At 36.8% G+C, this 24,634-nt stretch overlaps 1 protein-coding gene across 1 annotated transcript in view; it reads right to left on the bottom strand.

Moving 5' to 3' along the window:
- The window catches only part of CSMD3 (CUB and Sushi multiple domains 3), a 767,625-nt gene that overhangs the window by 528,023 nt on the left and 214,968 nt on the right, over window positions 1-24,634 (bottom strand). The window contains exon 5 of the mRNA XM_052787755.1: window positions 23,429-23,636. Within this exon, the coding sequence (XP_052643715.1) occupies window positions 23,429-23,636 (208 nt within the window). The remainder of the gene's footprint in view (window positions 1-23,428; window positions 23,637-24,634) is intronic.

Below are 24,634 nucleotides of genomic sequence, written 5' to 3' on the forward strand. Positions count from 1 at the left end.
AAACCCCAGGGGTCGGCCTCGGGTCTCCCCAGGTGCTTTCTGCCAGAGGCTCCAGGTAGGGCCATTCTCCCCAGCTGCAGTATAGAGCACATTTTTAACATCTTGTCCTGCCCGGACTGGCCCAAGATCTACTGCATGAACAATCTCCCGCTTAATTTGTTCAAAGGCTTGTCGTTGCTCAGGGCCCCATTTACAATCATTCTTCTTCCGGGTAACTTGATAGAGAGGGCTTACAATCAGACTGTAATTTGGAATATGCATTCTCCAAAAGCCCACAACACCTAAGAAAGCCTGTGTTTCCTTTTTATTAGTCGGTGGGGACATAGCTGCTATTTTGTTGATCACATCCATAGGGATGTGACGACGCCCGTCTTGCCATTTTACTCCTAAGAACTGGATCTCCTGTGCAGGTCCCTTGACCTTACTTTCTCTTATGGCAAAACCAGCCTTCAAAAGGATTTGGATTATTTTCTTCCCTTCCTCAAAAACTTCTTCTGCCATGTTGCCCCATACAATGATGTCATCAATGTATTGCAGGTGTTCTGGAGCTTCACCTTTTTCCAGTGCAGCCTGGATCAGTCCATGGCAAATAGTGGGGCTGTGTTTCCACCCCTGGGGCAGCCGATTCCAGGTGTACTGGATGCCCCTCCAAGTGAAAGCAAACTATGGCCTGCAGTCCGCTGCCAAAGGAATGGAGAAAAATGCATTAGCAATGTCAGTTGTGGCATACCACTTGGCTGCCTTTGATTCCAGTTCATATTGAAGCTCTAACATATCTGGCACAGCAGCGCTCAGCGGTGGCGGGATTTCATTCAGCCCACGATAATCTACTGTTAGTCTCCATTCCCCATTAGACTTCCGCACAGGCCATATGGGACTATTAAAAGGTGAGTGAGTCTTGCTGATCACTCCTTGGCTCTCCAGTTGGAAAATCAGCTTATGCATGGGGATCAGGGAGTCTCGGTTGGTGCGATATTGCCACTGGTGCACCGTCATGGTAGCAATTGGCATGTGTTGTTCTTCAACCTTCAGCAACCCCACAACCGAAGGGTCTTGAGAGAGACCAGGCAGGGTAGACAGCTGTTCAATCTCCTCCATCTCCAATGCAGCTATACCAATGGCCCAACGGTACCCTTTTGGGTCCTTGAAATACCCCCTCCTGAGATAATCTATACCAAGGATGCACGGGGCCTCTGGGCCAGTTGCAATGGGGTGTTTATGCCACTCATTCCCGGTTAGACTCATTTCAGCTTCCAATACGGTTAGCTCTTGGGATCCCCCTGTCACACCAGAGATACAGATGGGTTCTGCCCCTTTATAACTTGATGGCATTAGGGTGCATTGTGCACCAGTGTCTACTAGAGCCTTATATTCCGGTGGGTCGGACGTGCCAGGCCATCGAATCCACACTGTCCAGTAGACTCGGTTGTCCCTCTCCTCCACCTGCCTGGAGGCAGGGCCCCTCTAATCCTGGTTAGAATATCCGTTACTCACTTTTCGCACACGTGAATCAGAAGTCCCTTCAAGAGGATTAGAAATGGGATCAGCCCATCTACTCTGTCTGGGGACTGCTCACGGGAAACTGGAGCAGCAGCTTTCCAAGAAGAATCCTCTTTTCTGGTTGCTTTTTCTCGCAACTCCTGTACCCGTGCATCCAGGACTGAGGTAGGTTTTCCATCCCACTTCCTCATGTCCTCTCCATGGTCACGCAGGTAAAACCACAGGTTAGCCCGTCGTGTGTACTTTCTCCCTCCTCTCTCTTGGGCAGAAGAGTGCTTACTCCCAATAGCTGCGATGCGGGCCTGTACAGGTGGGGAGGAGGACATATCCACTTTGAATTGCTGGAACTCTCGGGACAATTCCTCTACAGCTGAGACACAGGCCCATAGGGAGGAAGAGAGACTTCCTTCGTATTGCCGGAGTTGGACAGCCAATTCATCCACCGTTTGTCCGTAGCCTTCTTTCCAGGACATTACTGCCAAAGAGTTGGCACAGGTTGGCAGCGCACTTCGTAGAAACTTCCGCCACTTCGGTTGTGTGCATTGGACTTCATCTGGATCTGTGGGTGACTGCACATTTTCTGGATCATTATAAATCACCTCCAGCACGGCTAATTCCCTCAGGTACTGGATACCTCTCTCCATGGTGGTCCACTTGCCTTGGTGACATGTAACTTCATCCTTGAAGGGGTATCTTTCCTTTACACCTAACAGAAGTCACCTCCAGAGGCTGAGGACTTGTGTTTTTCTCCCAATCGCCTTGTCGATGCCCCCTTCCCTAGACAGAGATCCCAACTGCTTGGCTTCCTTACCCTCTAATTCCACACTACTAGCCCCATTATCCCAGCATCGGAGCAGCCAGGTAACAATGTGCTCACCTGGGTGGCGGCTAAAATCTTTTCGCATGTCACGCAACTCACTCAGGGATAGAGATCGGGTAATTATTTCAGGTTCTGCCTCTTCCTCCTGTTCTCGCGATGACCCTGGTTCATCTTCATCTCTCACTAAGCGAACTGATTTCTTTGTGTGTTTCTTTTCCTGTACAGGGGCGACTGATACTGGCACAGGTTGGTTCTCTGGTTTAGCTGCAGTATCTGTCACTGGGGTAGGGGTAGCCACACTGCCTGTTGTTGGGGTTGAGGTAGCCACGGTGCCTGTTGTCGGGGTTGAGATAGCCACGGTGCCTGTTGTCGGCGTTTGGGTAGCCACGGTGCCTGTTATCGGGGTTTGGGTAGCCACGGTGCCAGTTGTCGGGGTTTGGGTAGCCATGGTGCCTGTTGTTGGGGTTGGGGTAGCCACGGTGCCTGTTGTCCTGTTTTCCACCTTTTCCCCCTTTTCCCCCTGAGGGTGCTGCCTAATATCAAGCAGTGTTTGGTAGATACTGGCCAGGGCCCAGCACAGTGCAGCGAGTTGTACGTCTTCGGAATAGCCACAGCATTTTTCTTTCAAATATTCTACCACTTCATGAGGGTTCTGTAGTTGTTCGGGAGTGAACTTCCAAGTCACTGGAGGTGAGAAGTTCTCTAGATACCTGCCCATATCCTCCCACATGCTGTGCCACCCACGAATATCCAGCTTTGGGGCAGATCTCTGGGTGGTACTCTTAAAGAGCCTTTTTGTAGCCCTAAACAAGACCTGAAACATATTCAGGAGGCATAGCTCCTGAATAGAGTTTTTTAGCTAAGCACTTTACCTCTTCCTTTAACATAGCTAAATGCTGCAGCATAAAAGGCTAAACCAAACCTTAGACGCTTAACCAAGGAAGAAGTATGTAGAAATACAGATACAAGTTTAGTTCCGGTTATGGTAGGCATGCAGTAATTACTGGAATATTGCATCCAGCCTTCCTTTGTTGACCTTTTTTTTTTACAGTATAAGAAATAACTGAGAAACTAAAAGGAATGTTTTATGTCTTCAAAAAATGTCTCACTCAAAAATTGATGTACCAGCTTTTCTTAATGTATCAAATTTAAAAGAAAAGGAATGGAAAAACCACTGAAGATCCCTTTCTCTAACCTGGAAAAGACATGAAAAAAGCCAGCAGCTGAAGTCAATGACAAACACATTCAAAGTGTAATTTTTTTTTCGTATTTTTGCAAACAATGGTGAGTAATTATTAGAACAAATTATAAAAAGAAAATTTAGTTGTGTTTTTTATCACTTAGCACTTTTAAGTGAAGACTGCAGAAGACTGGTTAATTTTTTGAAATTAGCACAGAAAAACAAATGAAATACAGAAGTCTGGCATTGACAGGAGGGGACATTAGATTATCCATTAGTTCTTTCTGGCACTAAACTCTGTATCTATGAAAAGCATATTGAATCTCAAAAAATTACAGGAGTTGCTCTTCTCATCCAAAACATTGCCTTTTATTACTGACCCCAGAGACTAGTTCTTAAAAGTGTCTGAGATTATCAATTCTTTTCTCTACAGAGAACCAAGGACCTCTTCAGTTCTGTGTAGATGCTGTAGATAACTGGCATATCTAGACAATCAAGAGCAATACCTTTGAGATATTCAAGTTAGCGCCAAGCACCTCATTAAATCTGAGTTCTGAACGTCACACCTCTGCTTGTACACTCTGTACCACTGCAAAACACACAATGTGGATATCAGATACTGAATGAAAGAAGCTTGCACCACAGAGCACCACAGTCTTTCCCTTTTGTGCCACATAACTGGCTGGAGCTAACACACTCCTGTGTTTCAATGTGAAACAACATACAGAGATTATTTATGCACATAGATGCAAGAATAATTGCCCTGAGCATGGATTCCCAGTGATGCAGCTGTACTGCTTCTAGTTCTAGACCTAGGTTGATATGGCACTGAGCCAAACCTTGTAGACATACATGAAGTGATGTGTGTGTAAAGCAAGAGTCTGGGACAAACTCTACTGACTTTCAAGATATCATTTTAGAAAGGATGCACCAAAATATACTATTGATATACTATTGATACACTATTGATTATTGAGTTTATATATGCTAATATATCCAGAATAAGAGACATATGTTTCTTCAGTGTGTTTTATATTTTTTTAGAAAAATAAATATTATAAAACCAACTTAAAAATGCAACATTTGTGGCAAATCTTACGAGAAGTGTGACAAGATGGATTTTTGTTTCCTAATTTGAAGTGTAAGTATGTATACATGTAAAAATTATTTTATTGATGTTAATTCTTCATACACAGGTATGTGCAAAATCACAATTTATATAACTGTTTTCTTTGAAACACTGCATGGGTCTGACTGCTAGCCACCTGCTGTTTCCAGTAAATCAGACTGTGAAATAGTGATCCATGTCACAGCATTTTAACCTCTCTATGCTTTGGAACCATGCCTCTGAGTTAAACATTTGTAGTGTAATTTGTCCAACAGAAGACATAACATTCCCTGTTAACAGAGGCCATACTGAAGATTTAAAGAGCAATAAATGTCTAAAAACCCAATACAACAAGAAATTACGAACTAAGAAGAATGTATAAGATTCTCCTGAGTACTATAAAATCTCATTGTACATTTTTAATTGTGGGTAATTAATATTATTTAAAATAACAAAAGGTGACTAGTAATTGGGAATATTTCAATTTGGTTTTACTAGATCAATCTGTGTTATTTATAAAACTCCCTGGATTGAGAAGTCTTCAATTTACAGCTGTTAAAAACATACATATGTAAAATGAATGTTTGTGTCTTAAAATGTAAACGTTAACATTTTTACTGTGATATAAGCAAATATCATTTGTTCTTAATTCTCACCTCTTTGCCTCCCCTTCTCCCCAAAAACTGCGAGCAAAGTAGGCCCGCTAAAAAATGCTGGCTTCTATATAGGACACAAAGAAAATGGCAAATGTTTATTAAAACATTTCCTCATAATAAAATTCATGTAAGTGTTTAATATATTGACTAATACATATAAAAGCTTTGCTAGAGAGCAAAAACAAAGTGTAGAAGATTTACCGATATTCTATGTTGTTAGAATGAGGTATCTTACACTCTGGGAAAAGCTGGTACCTCATTTAAAAGGCCAGCTCATTGTGTTGATTTTCCAGACTAGAGCAGATTGTAAGTGAACACTCCTTAGAATAATAATTTTGATTTACTTTACCACACAAATCAGTTATTACTGTCAAAATTTCAGTTTAATCTCACCAAAAGAATTTTACATTTGTGCATGACATTTGGCTGGAAAGTGATATAATGTAAATTATACAATAAAAAGCCAACTACGTTAGCTTTAAAATATCTTGTATCAGAGTTTAGTATCTATTAACTTCTTATATGATGCCTTTTACTGATATTAGTGATAATGATAATGTTATCTGAGCACTTAGAGAGCCTTCGCTATTTGATATATCCGAATTGGAAAGTTTGCAAATATTCAGATCTAATAACTGATAAAAGATATTAGATCACTCATTCACTTGTTATAAATTAAGACTGACCTTTAATGTATTGCACTCATAAGAATGTAATGACTAGGAAGATAACCAGAGCAGACTACACATAAGCATGGGCAGATGAAAGAAAGCTTAGGCTCCACAGCTGTGTCAGTGTACTTTAGTCCTAACCTTTACTACCCATCCTAGCATGACACAGAGAACAAATGTTAGGCTTACTGAGCTACACCACCAGCTAACGATATAAGATTGTTTCAAATTTTTTTCTTTTTTTTTTTTTTAGCAAGATATACTGGGACATGCCTGATTAAGAAATACGAAAAGATTTGTGTAACTGCTAATGTAGTTTTAAAGGCTGTATAAATATAAAATACTATTTTCATTTGCAAATGAACTTCAATTTACAATTTTTTTCAGCTACTTAAGAATTCAACACTTTTCAGCATCCTCATTAACCCTATCTGCAACTTATGAAGGTTGTGTGCCTGCATAAATGCAGGCCAAATTCTGTAATAAGAATTTACTCTTGCACGCACAAAAGCATGCACATGCACATGCACACACACAATTATGTGAACAGTGAACACAAGGACATACTGTTCACTAATGTTTCTTATGACTATTTACTTCTTGTGTTTTTCTGATGTACTTACTGGGTATATTCCTCTGTCTGGGTATTTACTCTGTATTTTATATTTATGCCTTTGTCTGTTTCATTTAGTCTACAGCATTTTGTACTTGCCTGAAGTAAATTTCATGTTGATGATATATGCATGTTCACTTTATCAGCATCATTTTGAAGCATAATTCTATCCTCTAAAGAGCCTGCAACCCTCCACATTTCAGTGTCATTAATGGTATTTATGCATAATTCTTATTCCAGTATCCAAGATATAGCGAAAGTATTTAACATCACCAGGCCTAGAACTAAGCCATCTAAGATGCAATACAAAACGACTCACAGAGACTAACCAGTAACTATTCTTTGTATGCATTTTCCCTACTAAGTACACTACATATGTAGAAACAACACTGCCTTTTTTCTGCTAGTTTGTAATTAAAAAAATGGTTAGTAAATAGAATTAGATTTTGCATTAAGCAATTTTTCATCACTTACTCCATAATTTCTTTCCAGGTTTCAGAGCTAACTGGCTTTCTTACAACTTCCCAGCTGTCACTGCCATTTTCACTGTGTTATTTGCTTTGCACTGTTTCCTTGTTCTCTTTTTACTTCTATGTGTTTATAAAGTCCCTCCATCATTGTCTTTTATATCCTTTGGTGGTTGTAATTCAGCAACTGTGATGGCCTCTCTTATTGTATTCTCACAGCCTCCTATTATTTTATGCTTTTATTCATTAGTCATGTGGTTCTTTTCTCACCTTCTGTAAAATTTCTTTCTGATCTGTATATCCTTATGACTGTATCAGGAGCTTTAATGGTCTCTTATTATGATTTATATTGTTCTTTTGTATTAGGAAAGTCTGTTATTACATACTTAATATATTGACTTCCACTTACTGCCAGATCTCCTGCAGATTATCTTAATCCTTCTTTTTTGAAGTTTGTTTTGGTGGGTTTTTTTAATGTCTGTTGTCCTTGTACTTAGTACTGATGTCTCTTTACCCATCAATAATAGTAATATTTCACTCAAATTGCCTTAATCCTTCATATTCTGAGACAGATTCTTTCTGTTTCTCATAACTCAAGCTAAAGTAACTACTGTCCTAATAATTTCTGCAATGAAAAACTGACCTAGCTTGTTTCTAAAAGCTTAGTTGGCCCATATCCTACCATTCTGCTCTTTCAGTTGATTTCCAGATAAATTAAATCCTGCTTTTCATCAAATAAAGTCCTTTACATGTTTCTGATTATTTTTCATAATAGAAAGAATGCCTTGCTCTTCAAATTTAACATTCAATAATGGTAGCACTACCCTTTTATTTTCTTTTTTTCAAATACCAGATATATATTAAAATATAATACCAACGGATACATCATAAGAAATCCATCTTTTCATTTCTTGATTGACTTAATGTAAATAAATATATATACTAGATATTTGATACAGTAGCTCTACCTCCTTTTTTTGTGTATTTGATGCAATACTTTAAAAAATACCAATTTTTTTGCTGGCTGCCGTATTATTCTCCCATTGGCAGATACCAATGGCATCCTGCTCCTAACTCTGATTTCTTTTAGGGTTAGTCACAGACTTCAGTTAAGAGTGTATGTTCCTAGATCTTTTTAAATGGAAAATACATACACATATTCTCTTGAATGACCCAGGTGGTTTTCATCAACAGGTTTTCAGTCTGAACACCATGCCAGATACTCCTGTGATGAATTATGAGCCATTAAAATTTAAATCTATGTCCCATGTCTCAGGATGCAGCTAAAGGAAAATTAGAGATCAGAAATACAGGGTAAATTGCAAAGTACTGTGGACCCCACTGTGTAAACTGAACTAGGCAATTGCAACCACTAGATTCATTTTTACCTTTCTCCTGCATCAGTAACAAGCTTTGCAAAAGGTAAGAGGAATAGTCATGCTAAATAGATCAGCCTTTAATTTAATTTGAGTTGCATTAGTTTTTAAACAGCAACACATCACTGAAATCACAAGTTTGGGAATTTAACTTTATTTCTGTGTGTTGAATCTTTCTGGAACAGAATAGTACAGTGTGCTGCTGCTCTGCTTCACAGTCTTGGGGACTCTGTGTCCAAAGTCACCAAAAGCAAATGGAATGGCAGCATTCCAATATAGGGCTATAAATGCCTAATGCACAGACTATGGTAATAAAAATAATTTCCAGAACATTTAGCAAAGCTATAATTTCATGTTTAGCAAAATTTTCAGTATAAACATAACTTTCAGCTAGCTAGTTTAAATCCATTAACAGGTTTGTGGAAGGTCTTGCTAGCAGATTCATTTGTAACTCAAAACTGAATGAAAAACTAATACTCTAACGACTGTTAGACTTTGCTGCTGTCATAATCATCTCTCATTTCTCTCCCACAGGAGATGAACTCTGCTTTTAATTGCACTCAAGACTACAGCACTTCCTTAATTCTATCTTTTAAGGAAATTCCCTTTTCTTATAACTAACTCTCTGGAAAAAAAAAAAATCAAAACACACAGCCCCCCCAAAACCAAAACACAAACAAGCAAAGATGCCTGCATTTTGGGATTGAATCTCAAGTTCTGTAAGTTACACAGAATTGGAAAGTTTTGTTAAAAAGTTGGAAGCTTCAGTTCAAGGTTGGTTGGGGTTTTTTTTGAAAGACATGTTGTCAGCTACTAAACAGAAATCAAGCCTCATTGCAACAGTCCTTCACCTTACCCTTAACTTCACTAAGGACACGCAGGCCAGTACGTTCTTGCCCAGCAAACAGAAATGATGGTAAAAGTTTATCCTCTGACATAAAAAATAATGGGGAAAAGAAGTTGTGCAGCAGTGCAATATATCCATGTGAAAGATGTCAGAACCTGTACTATATGCTTCAAGGATGAGAGAATATGTACTATGGGGTAGGTAGTTTTTCTGCTGATTCAAATATACCAGTCCAATGCTGCAAGTTTGGGTACAGAAAAGGCTGATAGAGAGATGTGAAGGCTCCAGCAACTTTCTTACTGGATCTTACATAGAAAGATCCAAAAAGTCTACTTAGCCAAGAAAGAAGACTAGGTGTTTGCTTCATCAAGATATATAAATATCTTCATTAATAAGCTATTTAGTAGAGGGAAGAGAAGTCCAATAAGAATTTCTAATTGGCTGGAAAATTAAACCAGACAAAAATTACATTAAAAGTATTGCTCACATCTTAACACTGGTTATGATTAATCATTAGATAATGCCAGGTAAAATATTAGATTCCATATTTGCTGAAGCCTAAAATAATGACTTGGCAGCTTTAGGCTTTCTTTCCATAAGCCTTAAATGAAGGCATAATATTTTTATAAAATAAACCAAGAAGTTCTGAACTTCAGCCCCCAAAATGTTTTACAGTTGCAAAACTATTACTCCTGATACATCTCGGTTATGATCATTTCTTTGGTTTATATAAATCATGCAAAAATCTCTTACTGGCATGACTCGAATTGTAATACCCTGTATAATACCAATCATATCCTTGATGGTATCTAAGAAAGTATGTACTGATGTGTTAGATCAGAAATACACTAAGACTAGTATTTTATTTCTGACAATGAGCAGCAACAGGTAATTCACCAGGAGAGTCAGAAATTGATCATACAGAATGAGATTCATCCCTTCTTACATCTGTCGTGGTTTAACCCCAGCCAGCAGCTAAGCACCACGCAGCCGCTTACTCACTTCCCCCCCACCCAGTGGGATGAGGGAGAGAATCAGAAAAAAAAGTAAAACTCGTGGGTTGAGATAAAGACAGTTTAACAGGACAGAAAGGAAGAAAATAATAATGATAATAATAACAATAATAAAATGACAATAATAATAATAAAAGAATTGGAATATACAAAACAAGTGATGCACAATGCAATTGGTCACCACTCGCCGACCGATGCCCAGTTAGTTCCCAAGCAGCGATCCCCACCCCTCCCCTGGCCAACTCCCCACAGTTTATATACTGGGCATGATGTCACATGGAATATTCCTTTGGCCAGTTTGGGTCAGCTGCCCTGGCTGTGTCCCCTCCCAACTTCTTGTGCCCCTCCAGCCTTCTTGCTGGCTGTGCATGAGAAGCTGGAAAATTCTTGACTTAATCTAAACACTACTTAGCAACAACTGAAAACATCGGTGTGTTATCAACATTCTTCTCATACTGAATCCAAAACATAACACTATACCACCTACTAGAAAGAAATTAACTCTGTCCTAGCCGAAACCTGGACAAAATCCGAGCAGGCTGTATCAATGAGTTCCCTGTTACCCACACAGTCATGTATTCCTTAAAATAACCTTAATTGATGTGTCAGTCATAACTTTTGTCTACAGAAGCTGTATCATCCCTTCCCTTGCATTCACCAATATATATGCAAATTCCCTTCCTTTCTACCATTTTAATCAATTCTTTAAAGTAATGAAGCATATCGGCCTGTGGCTTTCTCTTCACTTTGAAATAACTTAGCTCCTCACTTTCCTCCCAAGTCCTGGATACCTGGTCATCAATGTTCTGTGAAGATCTGCTTTCCTCAAGACTCCCCTCTCCCTGAGCCTGAATCAGATAAAGTTGTGGGATCAATATGTCCTAGATTCCACCACAATTGACAGTATGAACAACAATATGTTGGGCTTGTCTTCATTATTCATAATGTAGTCGTTGATCACTATTCCAGGATGGCATTATGCATTTTGATAGCATCACACATTTTCACATGCTCTTAGCCTTTATACCATGTTGTAAAAACATCACCCTGGAGGCTTACAATACACATGACAACAGCACATTACCTCAGACATTTTGAGCAGTAAGAACAGAAAAAAATCTATCTTAGAACAATTGAGAAGGGCCCAGAGGAAATTTTGTCCAAGCACTACCCAACCTGAACATTACCCATTCGCTCTAGAGGAGCCTTAGGTAGTGTCACTCTGCATTCATGGCCTGATGCCCTGCGATCATGCCCTGGGACAACTGGTTTTAGCACTATAGGCCTCCTGTGATATCTAGAATACGAAGTCTCTCACTCTCATATTCTTCAACAATACTTTTTCTAAAATATATGTGGCATCTTATGTGCCATTTTCCATGCCTTTGCTGTCATTTGCAATTTAATGATGGTGAAAATTAGTATTTCCTGACTCTTAGTCCCATTTTACTAGTGCTATGAAAGAACCAAATGATAAACATTCAGTGCTTTGCAGAACTTGTAAGCGATATTAGTGAAGAATACATCAACTAGTGCTAATTAAAATCAAAGTGAGGATAAGCAGGCAGATGATAGTTATTATGGAAAAAGGGTTTATTTTGTTGGTTTTTTTGGGGGGGAGGAAGATGCAGTTAATTCGTCTTAGACAGCTACATTATAACTTTAAATTGCCAGTTCAGTTACAATAGAAATTAGCCTTCAGGAGGCATTTAAAAATTAAGTATACTGTTGTTGACGATTAACCTACAACAGACGCATGCATTTACACAACAGGTTCTCAATCATATCTTTATAACAAAGCAGTTATTTGATTTATGTAGCCATCCAGTGTCTGAATAGGTTAGATTTATTTTCAGTCAATGTACTTGATCTAATGATGCTTATATGTAAGGCTACAGAAGAAAACCTCTGCCTGACATAAATGTGGCAACACAGGTATAGACAATCACACCTCAGTAGTACAAGTACCAATGAAAATAATAATGTGTTGGAGAAAAAAAAAAAACAACAGACAAGACAAGAAGCCGAGGTGCTCGTAAGTAGAGATTAAAATGTGGGGAAAAAACCCCCCACTTCAGGCCCGGTGATTTTTTTCTTGAAAAATCACTTCAAATTAGTGACAAGTATAATTGTTTCTTTTTTATTAATGAAGGCTTTCAACACTGCTTTAGATTATTATTACTGTTTTCTCACTAGTTATTATACAAAGTTTTTGAATCTGTGCTTAATGCTCAGAGGAAGGACTCATGAAAGTAATGCGTATGAGTAATATGATCCTAATAAGGATGTTAAGTGCCCAAGATGATACGTGGTTTGTAATCCAATACAGCTGAGTTCAAATTTAAAGAATTTAAAGAATTGATACTGCTTAACACAGGAAAAATGCCTTCAGAAGAATGTTGTAGCCAAATAGATGGAAAAAATTATTCATTTAGTATGGCAAAGAAAATGCAGTCATAAAAACGTGCTGAAAAGTGATTAGCAGAGTATTTGTTTACTGAGAGTGGATAGAATTAATTTTTTATTGGATTTAACTGAAAAAGAAAAAAAATGTAACTGCAAAAAGCAGACAAGTTTGAGAGTGCCTAAGTCCTTCTCTCTTTCTAAAACAGGGAACAGAAGGTAACAGAGATAATGCTTAACTGTAGAACTGGGTAAGCAGAAAGTCAGGAATAGGAGGAATACTAATGATAGAAATATTGTCTGGTTCGAATCTTTTATAATCCATGCATTGTGCATTATAGTTTTCATCCTCTTTTTCTGAAGGACTGAGAACAGAAATGAAGTGTCTTGCTTTTTTGGAAACAAAAGCTTTCCACAGAAGCCAGGTATTTCTGTCCTTTAGTGTTTGCCTCTGTGGTTTCATTTTGTATGTGGCTGTTCCAGCATTTCACCTGTGGCCTTTCCATTAGGTCATTCAGAGCAGTCCAAGAAACACAGTCCATTCCGTAATGTGTAGGGTCAGGCCCAATAGTAGTGTTAGGAGGGGAATTTGTTACAGTGATTGTGGAGGTTAGTGGCAAGTTTTTCGTTGTTCTGTTGTGTGATTCCATTTGGTAACCATCATTTGAAAAGGACTTTGAAACTGACTTTACACCTGGTACACTCAAAATGCTTACTGAAACATGAAAAAGATTTGAATCTAAGACAGGAAAAAGGTATCAAATCACATGTTTTACAGTAGAGATGGAGGCTTCTCTTATTTTGTACTATTTGATCTTGCATGTTTCTGAAGAAATAGAAGGCCCTTCCATGGTACCCTGTTCTAGTGATTTTTCCTGTGTTCATTTATCAGGTTGTACTTCAAAATGTAGTGCACAAACATGTCTCAAACTTTTCAGGCAGAATAGATACACATAGCCATGAGTTACGTGATGAAAATAATTTTGTCACTTAACAGGAAAGACCTTGAAGTCTATGCTTTTTTTTTAAAAGACATATTTAGTTACTTTGTGACATTTACAATAAATAGACTCAGTAAAGGGAGAATCTGACTTTTAGAAACTGTCATATCCATGGAAATACAAATCAACCAAAGGTGTAAATCAAGAGTTTAGTCCTGGAATTCAATATTTTATATATGCATCTACATAACTAGGTTGTAAGGGAACACAAGACAGAATGGTAGAATCTTATAATCAGGATAATTCAGCATGGAAGGGAACTCAGGAGCTGTCTAGTCCAACCTACTGCTGAAAGCAGGCTCAGCTCTGAGGTGAGACAATGTCACTCAGGGCTTTATCCAGGCTGGTCTTGAAAACCTCCAAAATGGAGACTGCACAACCTGTGTGGGCAACCTTCTTCAATGCTTGACTGTCCTTGTGGGGGAAAAAGCTTTTCCTTTTTTTCCTTATTTGGAAATCATTGTTTACAGTCAGAATCAACACACAAGAATTTATTATCTCCAAAGATCTCTTTGAGGTCCAAACATCTCTTGTGGTCTCTTTCTTCTTCATGGATAGGCAGTGGTATGACCTTTCCTCTGGGCAGGTTTGCTGATCTGGCTAGTGCTAGCTTATGAGTTGAAGGCATGTTAGAGTCCTTCCTTCCCCTGGCTCATGTTGTCGTACTCATAGGGGTATGTACATGACCAGAGTAGTGAATCATTCTGTCTTTCTCTAGACTGCAATAAGCTAAAGCTCATCTGGTACATGTGATTTATTACTATATAATAGAGTCAAGGCTAGGTGAGACAACTGTTTGTTAAATTACCGTGTGTACTTGGATCAGGCATGGAGTCTAATATAGTCACAGAATCACCTCAGCTCATTATGGTACAAATGAGCACTTTACATGGCCACAAAGTGATACTGCTTTTGAAAAAATATGTTTCCACTCTTATTTCCAGCTCATCCCCTACCTTGTGTTGGCTGAGGCCTTTACATAGTCACAAAGGAACTGCACCAGGAAGTGATACAGATAAAAACTAACTTTTTTTTTCCCTGTGTTAGTCAGTAGGTAACACAAGAGTTGAAGAGAACAGTGAGGCACAAAGGGAGTGGAAGACTGGTTACTGACGGAGTAGGACCACTTTATTGTCAAAATAAAGTCTGAACTGTTTTCCTCTCAGGTACTATAGATTGAATGACAGCATCCATGCAGGGATTTACATCTTTTTTTACCTTAAAGTACCTTACTTTACCTCAAAGTGCAGAGACTTCACAGAGTGAGTTGATTTCCTTTATATTTTTCTACTGTATCCTTGCTTTATTGTATTTCTGTCATGGGATAAAATATTTTATTCTGATTAAGGTACACAATGTTAGGAAAGCAGTATTTCATTGTTGTTGTTGCGAAAAATAGGATATCCTGGTGTTTAAATGCTCTTCTCTTGAAGTGCATCTCTCTTCATTTCTGAAGCTGTTCCTAATTCCTTACCTTTCCTATGTTCATGAGTACTGCAAAAGTGAACATTTGTAAGCCTTATCTGAAGATACAGGTTTTCATTATTCTGATGGTACTTTTTAACATGTATGAAGTTATTCTCATCTGGAGTCAAACAGATATCCACCAACAGTTTTCAAATGAGCAGTTATACATTGGATGGGCTTTTTACATACATTCTTCTCAACAGAGATAGGAATGTATTATATTACTTCCCAAAGTCTTACCAACATTCAGAAACAAATTGAAAAATAATTCTCATGAATCCTTACATGGTAGAAGAGTACTCAGGTTTTTCCACCATTCCTCTTGGGTCAAAGATTTACTGACTACTGTGTTTGTGCTTCTATGGCCCTATTTAACCCTCTTTGGACAGAGCAGCCCAGAGTGCTTCTAGTATTGCTTATTTGTAACACTGTTTTGTAGAAACTGGATAAATAATAGTCTGGACCTAGGGCATTTTCCTAATGAATACTTAAAAAGCATGATCAGTAATAAAAGCTAACAAATGCAAAAAAATCTGAAGTCTCTGACTCAGCAGTTTCTGGAAAAAATACAGATAGGAAGGGCTTGATAATTTAACAGGGAACACTTTCACTGTGCTTACTCCAGCAGAATACTGCACTTGTTTTGATGTGGTCATTTACTGTTGTCTCAGGATGGCAATTGCTGGAGTAGTGAGGGAGACTGATTGTTCTTGTCTTGACTGAAACATCAGTCACTGAACTGGCAAATCTCACAAGTAAGGCTGAAACAGCCGTATTTTATGCTGCATGAGTTGTATGGTGGGGAAAAGGGTATTACACATAAAGCAGAGGATAACATAAATCTCAGGACAAGGCAGGTAAAAAAAATCCCACAACCAACCCACAAACCAAAAAACAACCTAAACCCAAAACATGTAATTGTTTGATTTGTCATTCCAGAGATTAAAACTTCACACTTTCTTGTCCTGCCATGATCTCTGTTTATTCAGCGAAGTCAGTGATGGGCTGTGGGAGAACAGTAATTCCTGCAGAGATAATCCAAAATCACTCGTTTCTACATTCTGGATGAAAATCATTAGTATGTTTTGTACATTGGGTAAACTATATGCATTTATAATTCCATCTTTTATGTCTAAGGCCATAACAGCCAAAAGTATAATATTTTGAATGCATCAATGAAACCCTTTGCATTCATGAAAAATCCTGACAACAGGATAAATCATTGCTTATATGGGGCCTACAGACTGCTCAGAACTTCAGATGCTGCCTCTTTTTTTGTCATTGTCCATCTGTTTTGCCTGTGAAAATCACTTGAGGTGATTTAGGGTGCAAATTCACTTGAAAAATGAATCAGTAACTAAAACAAACCATTAAGCATCCTATGAACCTGCTAAAGCAATTTCTTTATATTAAGGAATGACACAATGTCAAACCAGTGTCAAAGCAATTTTTATTAATTACATGCCATCCAATATACAAGTGGCCGGTCACAACCCATAGCTTCCTGGTCATGACATAACAGTCAGTAAAAAAGAAAATAAGCCATTCACGTATGCTTACTGTATGTTTGTTTATTCTGCATACATTAGGTCATGCAAGTGAAAAAACCACCAAAATGCAGCAATCTAGAGCTTTGAAAAAAAGCCTTGAGCAGATGACTTATTCTTACACACCCCTGAAATTAAAAAAGCCTATTCTAATAATTGAGTCAATTTCAATAAATATTTTTATCCCATAAACTTTTAAACTGTTTTTAAGGTTAACAATTTTAGGTGTCTCCAAATGAAATAAAATAAATTCTCATTATTTTGAAACCCTGAGGGTAAATTCATCTAAGTAAATTTTAAAAATTTAAACATTTGAAAGTTAAACACAATTTCCCCGTGACCTAATTCCTGAACCACGTTAATATTCTGATACCTTATGTCAAGATAGGTATAATAACATGAGAAATGGTACAGAAAAGGGAAGAAGGATGGAAACAGATATGGAAAAGCATCTATAGGGAGAGTAATAAAATAGGCTAAAGCTTTTAAATCTTGAAAAGAAATGTGAGAAAGGGTATGAAGGATTCATAAAATAATGAGTATTATATGTCAGGTAAATAAGAAATATTGATTCTTCATTTCTTACACTAAAATAAATAGGGACACTCGATGATTTATCAGGCAGAAGACTTAAAAGGTAGAACTTCTCTGTTAGTGTACATAATTAAGTTGTGGAAATCATTGGCATGTGATGTTATAGACCGAAAAATTAGATTGAAAACACATCAGAAATTCATAAAAGGAAAATTTCTCAAAGGGTAATAAACACAAAGGCCTGCTTGAAGGGCTCCATTCAAGAAGCCTGCAGTCCATAAAATTGCTGGAAATTGTGATGATGTGTCCTGGTTTCGGTTGGGAAAGAGTTAATTTTCTTTCTAGTAGGTGGTATAGTGTTATGTTTTGGATTCAGTATGAGAAGAATGTTGATAACACACTGATGTTTTCAGTTGTTGCTAAGTAGTGTTTAGATTAAGTCAAGGATTTTCCAGCTTCTCATGCACAGCCAGCAAGAAGGCTGGAGGGGCACAAGAAGTTGGGAGGGGACACAGCCAGGGCAGCTGACCCAAACTGGCCAAAGGGTATTCCATACCATGTGACATCATGCCCAGTATATAAACTGTGGGGAGTTGGCCAGGGGAGGGGTGGGGATCGCTGCTTGGGAACTAACTGGGCATCGGTCGGCGAGTGGTGACCAATTGCATTGTGCATCACTTGTTTTGTATATTCCAATTCTTTTATTATTATTATTGTCATTTTATTATTGTTATTATTATCATTATTATTTTCTTCCTTTCTGTCCTGTTAAACTGTCTTTATCTCAACCCACGAGTTTTACTTTTTTTTCTGATTCTCTCCCTCATCCCACTGGGTGGGGGGGAAGTGAGTAAGCGGCTGCGTGGTGCTTAGCTGCTGGCTGGGGTTAAACCATGACAGATTTAAAAAACAAAACTCATTTGATCCTTTCCAAAGGATCTTGAAGAATGACCTTTGAAGAATGACTAATTAACAAAAGAAAGGTCTATTCACAGCTATGTAACATGCGATTTTAAGGCAAGTGTTGGTTCAAGAAGTTCCTAAATCACTAACTGCAGAGGCTGGGAGTCTACACAAGGGTGAAGAGCACACCCTATCGTATCATCTTGGTGTCTTCTAGTCTTCTCCTAAGCAACTGCTGTGGCCACTATCAGACACTGAACTACAAATATAAACATTTACTGATTTAGAATGGCTATTCTTAATGATGTTCAGATGCTACTGCAATACCGTGCTACATAAGCACCAAAACTTTAAAAAATTAATTTTTACTCTGTGAAATTTATTTAACTTAGAGGCAAATTACCATTAGTTTATTTAACATAAAGTTTAATCCCTATGAATACTTATTTAAGCATATTGTTCCTCTAGAAAACACTGTATATTATTTGCCTAACCACTTGTTAAACATACTACTAATATTTTAAAACTTCATTAACAGAGTTTGTAAGCTTGGATTGAGAAAAAAGCCAGCAAGTGCAATATTACTACAACACTTGAAGTTAAAATGTAATTATCATCCTACAAAATGTAAAAGAGAATCTACTGTGAAATTCAAGAACACTGTGTTTAAACCTACTGGCCAATCAGTACACTGATATTATTTATTTAGGACTAGATGTTTTCTCGTATTTTTAGTTGAGCTTCCAGCCTTCATAAATCATAAACTTTTTTTGTAAAATGAGAAATAGCTTCACAAATCTTTTACAGGGAAACTACAATTGCTGTAAATTTGTAATGAATAAAGTGTGCTCATTAAATTATCCTTGGCTGTGCTACACAGAAGAGTAAACAAATAAAGTTCACAATATAAAAAAATTAAATGGAAACATGTCATATCCACTAAAAAGTTCATCAGGAATGTTCCCAGGTCAAGGATAGACCCAAATTGATGAGAAACAAGTAAGTAGTTACTTGGAATAAATTCTGATTTGGCAACCCAAACAAAGACCCACATTTTTGTGTCCTTATTCTTTCTTATTCATACAATCCGCAAGGGAGTCTTAAACTAAGAGGCTATCTTGAAGAAGTTTATTATAAGGATCAAAAGAGTTTTAAGTACCTCAGACAAAATCTTTCAAAACTAGATGGGGTTTTGTTGCATGTACGTTAAGGGAAAGATTTTTTCACAAAATGTAATTTCATTCTCCACAGAATACTTAAAATGAATGCAAAGGGAGTTTTTCTGTTGGGGAAAAAAATGTGCAAAATCACTGTTGCAAGGGATAAATTCATTTTGTTAGCCATTGTTCTTTAACAGCTGTCTATTTTAATGCAACTTATATGACACACAAAATATGCAATATCAAACAATGAAATATTTAAATGTATTTCAGTACAGAAATAATTTGCCTATAGTTTCACCAACATAAATTTCATTCAGCATGTATCATTTTACATTGTATCTAGATTTATACAGGAAAAAACTATAAGTTGGCTAAAATCAGAAACAAAGTAATGGTCTAGACAATACAATAATACTTCCATTTACTATGGAAAATTCTAAGCCTCCTTCACATTTTAGGAAAATTATGTAGGAAAAGTTTTGAAATACCCAAGAATACACTATCGGTAAGAGAGAAGTGAGGTGAGTTATTTTGTTTTAAAAAGAGTAATTACATCATATTTCAAATTTATCTTTAATAACAGAGTACTTAGGTGTCCTACTATTTTCTACAAACATGCCAGACATATGTCAAATGTTAGAACACTAAAGATTTTCATAGAAGTGCACTCTTAGCCAGAAAAAAGAGAGCTGAAAACTTTGGTGGTTTTTTTTTTGTCGTGGTAAAAATGAAGTACATTTTCCCTACAACATTTGGCCATTCCTACAACAGTGCTACACTCTCAAACACCTTCACCTTAATGGACACCTTCATGTTAAAAAATAATAAAAAATTACATAATTATTTCTTCTCTGAAAAGAAATTGTGATCCTTATTCAGACTACAGCAGTAGTTCTCTGAATTGAGAGCTCTAAGCACATACTTTATGACAACCATTATTTTCTACCACTTCCCACTCTATCCACCAAAAATGTACTGGTAAATTCAAAACTAATCATCATTCCATGTTCAGCTAGTCTAATACCTTTACTTATTTTTTTTTTCTGTTTTTTGTAATAACCAAGCTCTCCAAACATGTAGGAGGAGAAATTGTCAACTTGTTTTTCAACAACAGCTAAATTAAGCTGGTAATCAGAATAGAAGATACAGATTTAATGTCTTTGCCTAGGACAGTGTGAAATATGTACTTCCCATCCTCATCTGCTCTCATCAGGAGACTGCTCTAAGCACATCTTTCATAGAATATTCTGGGAAGGAGATTCTACTACTTTGTCTATACAATTTAACTAGAGTCTTAACAATTGTCTTAACAATTCAGACTAGAGTACACGCTGGAATCCAGGACACCCATGTCAAAGCAGCCTAGAGAATCATTCCAGTTTTCTGCTCAGTGATTATTAAATATTCCATTAAAAGTGGCCAACAGCAAAATAAGAGACTGAAACATTCCAACCAAAGCATCCTAGAGGCAAGCATTAGAAAACTCTTATGTGTCCAGATACTCTGAGAATATTTAACTCTGAAATTCCATGTGCTGCATAAATTATCCCAGAATGACATTGCTACTTCTTTCACCGATGAATGTCTCAAAACCTAACTTGTCACTTAGGCAAAAAGGAACATTTCACTAGATCTCATTTATTTTCAGTGTTTTGTTTTGTTGAGAAAAAATGGGGAAAACTGTTTCCTCAAACTAATCATTTTCTCTCAGTTTCACATCCAAAATAAAAAAAAACCTTCATTCAAGTTACCAAACATCAGAATTAGCCCTTGACATCAGACAACAAAAACCCTGAATGGCATCTATGCAATTTTTTCCCACTACTTAAATGAAAATGGCCTATCAAGTTTTCTTAAAGAAAAGACTTGGCATAACTGAAATACTATAATGACTGACTGGAAGACTACAGAAAGTTAGCACTTCATGAAGAATTCCAAGTCTTGTCTTGTGGATAACCCCAGACTATCTACTTGATGTGTATTCTAGCTCATTGTTTAACTTAGAATGTTACATTGCAAATATGCAGAAGAAGAAAAGTTAGAGGTTTTTTTAAATCAATAGGTATAACAGTCACATAAAGCAACAAAATATCTAAGAAAAGATTTTATAGTACTACTTACTATCTAGATCAACCGGTATGTGTTTAGTAATTTTGCAAATTATGTACTATTTGTTTTCGAGAATGAAAGATCAAGAGTCTGGTTTTAATTTTAGAAGTATACTTCTATGTACACTTTATAAACTAAGATATCTTGAGCTAAACCTCAAGCTATAGTCTAAGGGGATATAAAGTATTACCACTGTAAATCTAATTAACAAATTGTTGTTAATTAAGCTTTACAAATCTATTTTTCCTAACATATGGGGGGGATACTTTTGCATAATTGAACCCATCAGTCTAATTTAGGGAATATAAATGACAAGCTAAAAAAAGAATATGCTCTCAATCTGCTTCTCTACATGAGCAATTATTAAATTAGCATTGTAATTTTTTATGTTTTGTAAACAGATAATATGACAATTTCCATATATAAAGTAATCTTATTATATAATTTAAATATAGCCAAAGCCCTCTGCAGAAAAAAAATTAAATCAGTTTGAAGCTCATGACTGAATACATAAAACACATTCAAGAGTAACAGAACGCACATTGAGCTATTCAAGTGATTCATATTGTCTGTATGTCATTGGTGTTACCTCACTAATAATTATTATAAATTATTGTTTAAAAATTATTTTATCTGACAGCTAGTTCAAAAGATTTCAGTTTAACAGCTTGAAAAACTCAATGGCAATTAAGTAATATTCTAATACAGGTAATTAACTACGTAGGTGGCAGTATGAATTAAATTATGAAATACTGTTTGCTAAAGCTGAGACTTAGTGTATAGGCTTCTACTATACTCTGCAGTAGTAAGGAATATTACTTATAAGCATCACTTGTAGAAACTGAGACTGATGTTGTCAAAACAATGTAATTATATAATTTGGGATATTTTCTCATTATAAAATTTAAAATAATATCATTTATTTGGTCTATGCTGTGTTTGGTGGGGTTTTTTGTATTGATAATAAGAAAACAAGACTCTACTGACTTTAATGTGGCTAGCCAACCACCTGTTGTATTACCTGTTGTTCAATGCCTCTGCCCTCATAATGCTTTATGAACCAGTTAAGAGCTTAAGATTTTACTGGAGAGCATCACTGTTATTTATGGTTTTATATACGTCCTCTTTTTTGTGAACCAATAGTATATTTAAACCAATATAACGAATACAAGTATTTGTCATATTCACATGTTTCTTGAGTAGTGTGATGCTATGTTACCATAAAACTACCAGGCCAGAAAAACACAGAATGTATCATTTATTTTTTCTACTTAACTGAACCAGATCTTGAAAGAGGTTGTTTACTATTTTATTTCTTTTACTTGTTTTATACAATGCATCTACACTGAGATCAAGAACTGCAGAAGCCAGCCTAGCAAAAATATTTTTACTACTGTTAAGTCAACAAACAAACAAATAGAAATCCTCTCTAAAGGTAGTATATTTGGAATAAAACCCAAACTAAAAAGTGCTGTGGCTACTCAGCTCAGGGTATTGTATCTCTCAGATCACAACAGAAACTTCTATACAAGTGTATACACCAGCCATACCCCCAGCACATTATATAGTGAGACCGCATATGCGATTCTACGTACAGAAACTCCTCCAGAGAGAATCTGTGACTAACAGGTGCGACCAATACTACTTCCCCCAGCTCTGTGCTGAAAGGACTCCATGCCATTCACTTTCTGACATTATGAAACTCCCTGAAGGCTCCACCAATCCCTGCCAGTACAACAGTCCATTCCATTCTGTTTCTAAATATATACATTTTTAATACAATAATGGTTAGAATGGTTAGACCTACAGACAATGAAGTGAATGAGCCTACAGTGTCTTTCATCACAATGTTACATTCTTGGAATATATTTGGAAATTATTTTACAGCTGCAATTAGAATATCAGTATTTATGCCATAGTAAAAACCATTACTGGGTTTCTTTGTTTTCAGCAAGACTACCTATTGACAAAAGGAAAAGTAACAAAATTTAACCTTCCACATCTCATCATCTTTTTTTTTACTACATTAAAATTGCAATAGTTGACTTACCATATTGTAGGTGGTTCAGAACCTTCAACTTCCAAATAATCATATTTTTCTTCCATTTGGAAATCTGTAAATATGAGTGAGATAGTATCCCCAGGCTCTGCCACAATTGTCCATGTGCAATCTGCATTATTATGGTATTCATTAGGAAAGTTGGGGCTCGAGATGATACCACTGGATCCTCTCATAGTTCCTCCACATGCATCCTCAGCTGTTAAAAAAAAAATCATAACTGTCATTAAAATCACCCCTTAGAAATGTATGCTTTCTTGTTGAGAATGGAAGTTTATTACCTTTTAGGTGAACAATTGCTTAAGGTTTTTTAACATGTTAGACTTAGAATGCTGCTGCAAAGTTAAGGTGTTAACAAGCAATTGCTTCAGATTTCAATTATTTAAAAATTATTATACTAGTGCCAGCACATATTTTTACAATCTACTATTTATTATTTTGGTTAGCATTGTTTCACTCACTTTACAATAGCATGCAAAAAATTCATTATTTCCTCTTTTGCTTTAAGCAAACATGTTTTCATAAAGCAAGTTGAGTTTAATCCCTACCATGTGCAGTCTGACACATGATGTGCAGCAGTCACATTATACTGAGAAAAGAAGCATGAGAATCCTACCCATCCTATGCTAATTGTATTATCATATTTTATTTTAGTGAACATCTAGTGATGTTTAAGTTTGTTCTCCAATAATCTTTTTCCATTTTTCAAACAGCTGATCAGTTTTCAAACCAAAGCCATTCATGGGTGATTTCCCAAATGTCAGATGCAAGACACTTTCAAAATAAAGATGTTTACATCAGAGTCATTTTAATGGGTGTAAGTTTTAATAGATCAAGTATTTCAAATATGAACATAGGAATACATTTTTCACAATATGTGAATAATAGTGAAATTATCTGACCAGTAAACCCCTAAAATGGAAGAAGGCAGAGAGGAGATGGGCAAGGGTGATGTGCCGGTAAAGTTCAGGGAATAACACAGGGTGTGACTGAGCGCAGCTGTTGCAAAGAATCTGACTTGAGTTATCTCAAGGATAAGGACCAGAAGCGTGGCCTTTGTTTTGGATAAACAGCTATCAACAGTTGAGTGGATTAACTGGCAGTGGAAATGTTTCTCCCTGAGTTCATTAAGAGCGTGGATGTCTCCCCGAGTTTGCCAGATCACCAATGGGGGGAGTGAATATTTGGCTCAGCCCA

The sequence above is a fragment of the Harpia harpyja genome, chromosome 5 (assembly GCF_026419915.1).
Source record: "Harpia harpyja isolate bHarHar1 chromosome 5, bHarHar1 primary haplotype, whole genome shotgun sequence".
NCBI classification, from domain to species: domain Eukaryota; kingdom Metazoa; phylum Chordata; class Aves; order Accipitriformes; family Accipitridae; genus Harpia; species Harpia harpyja.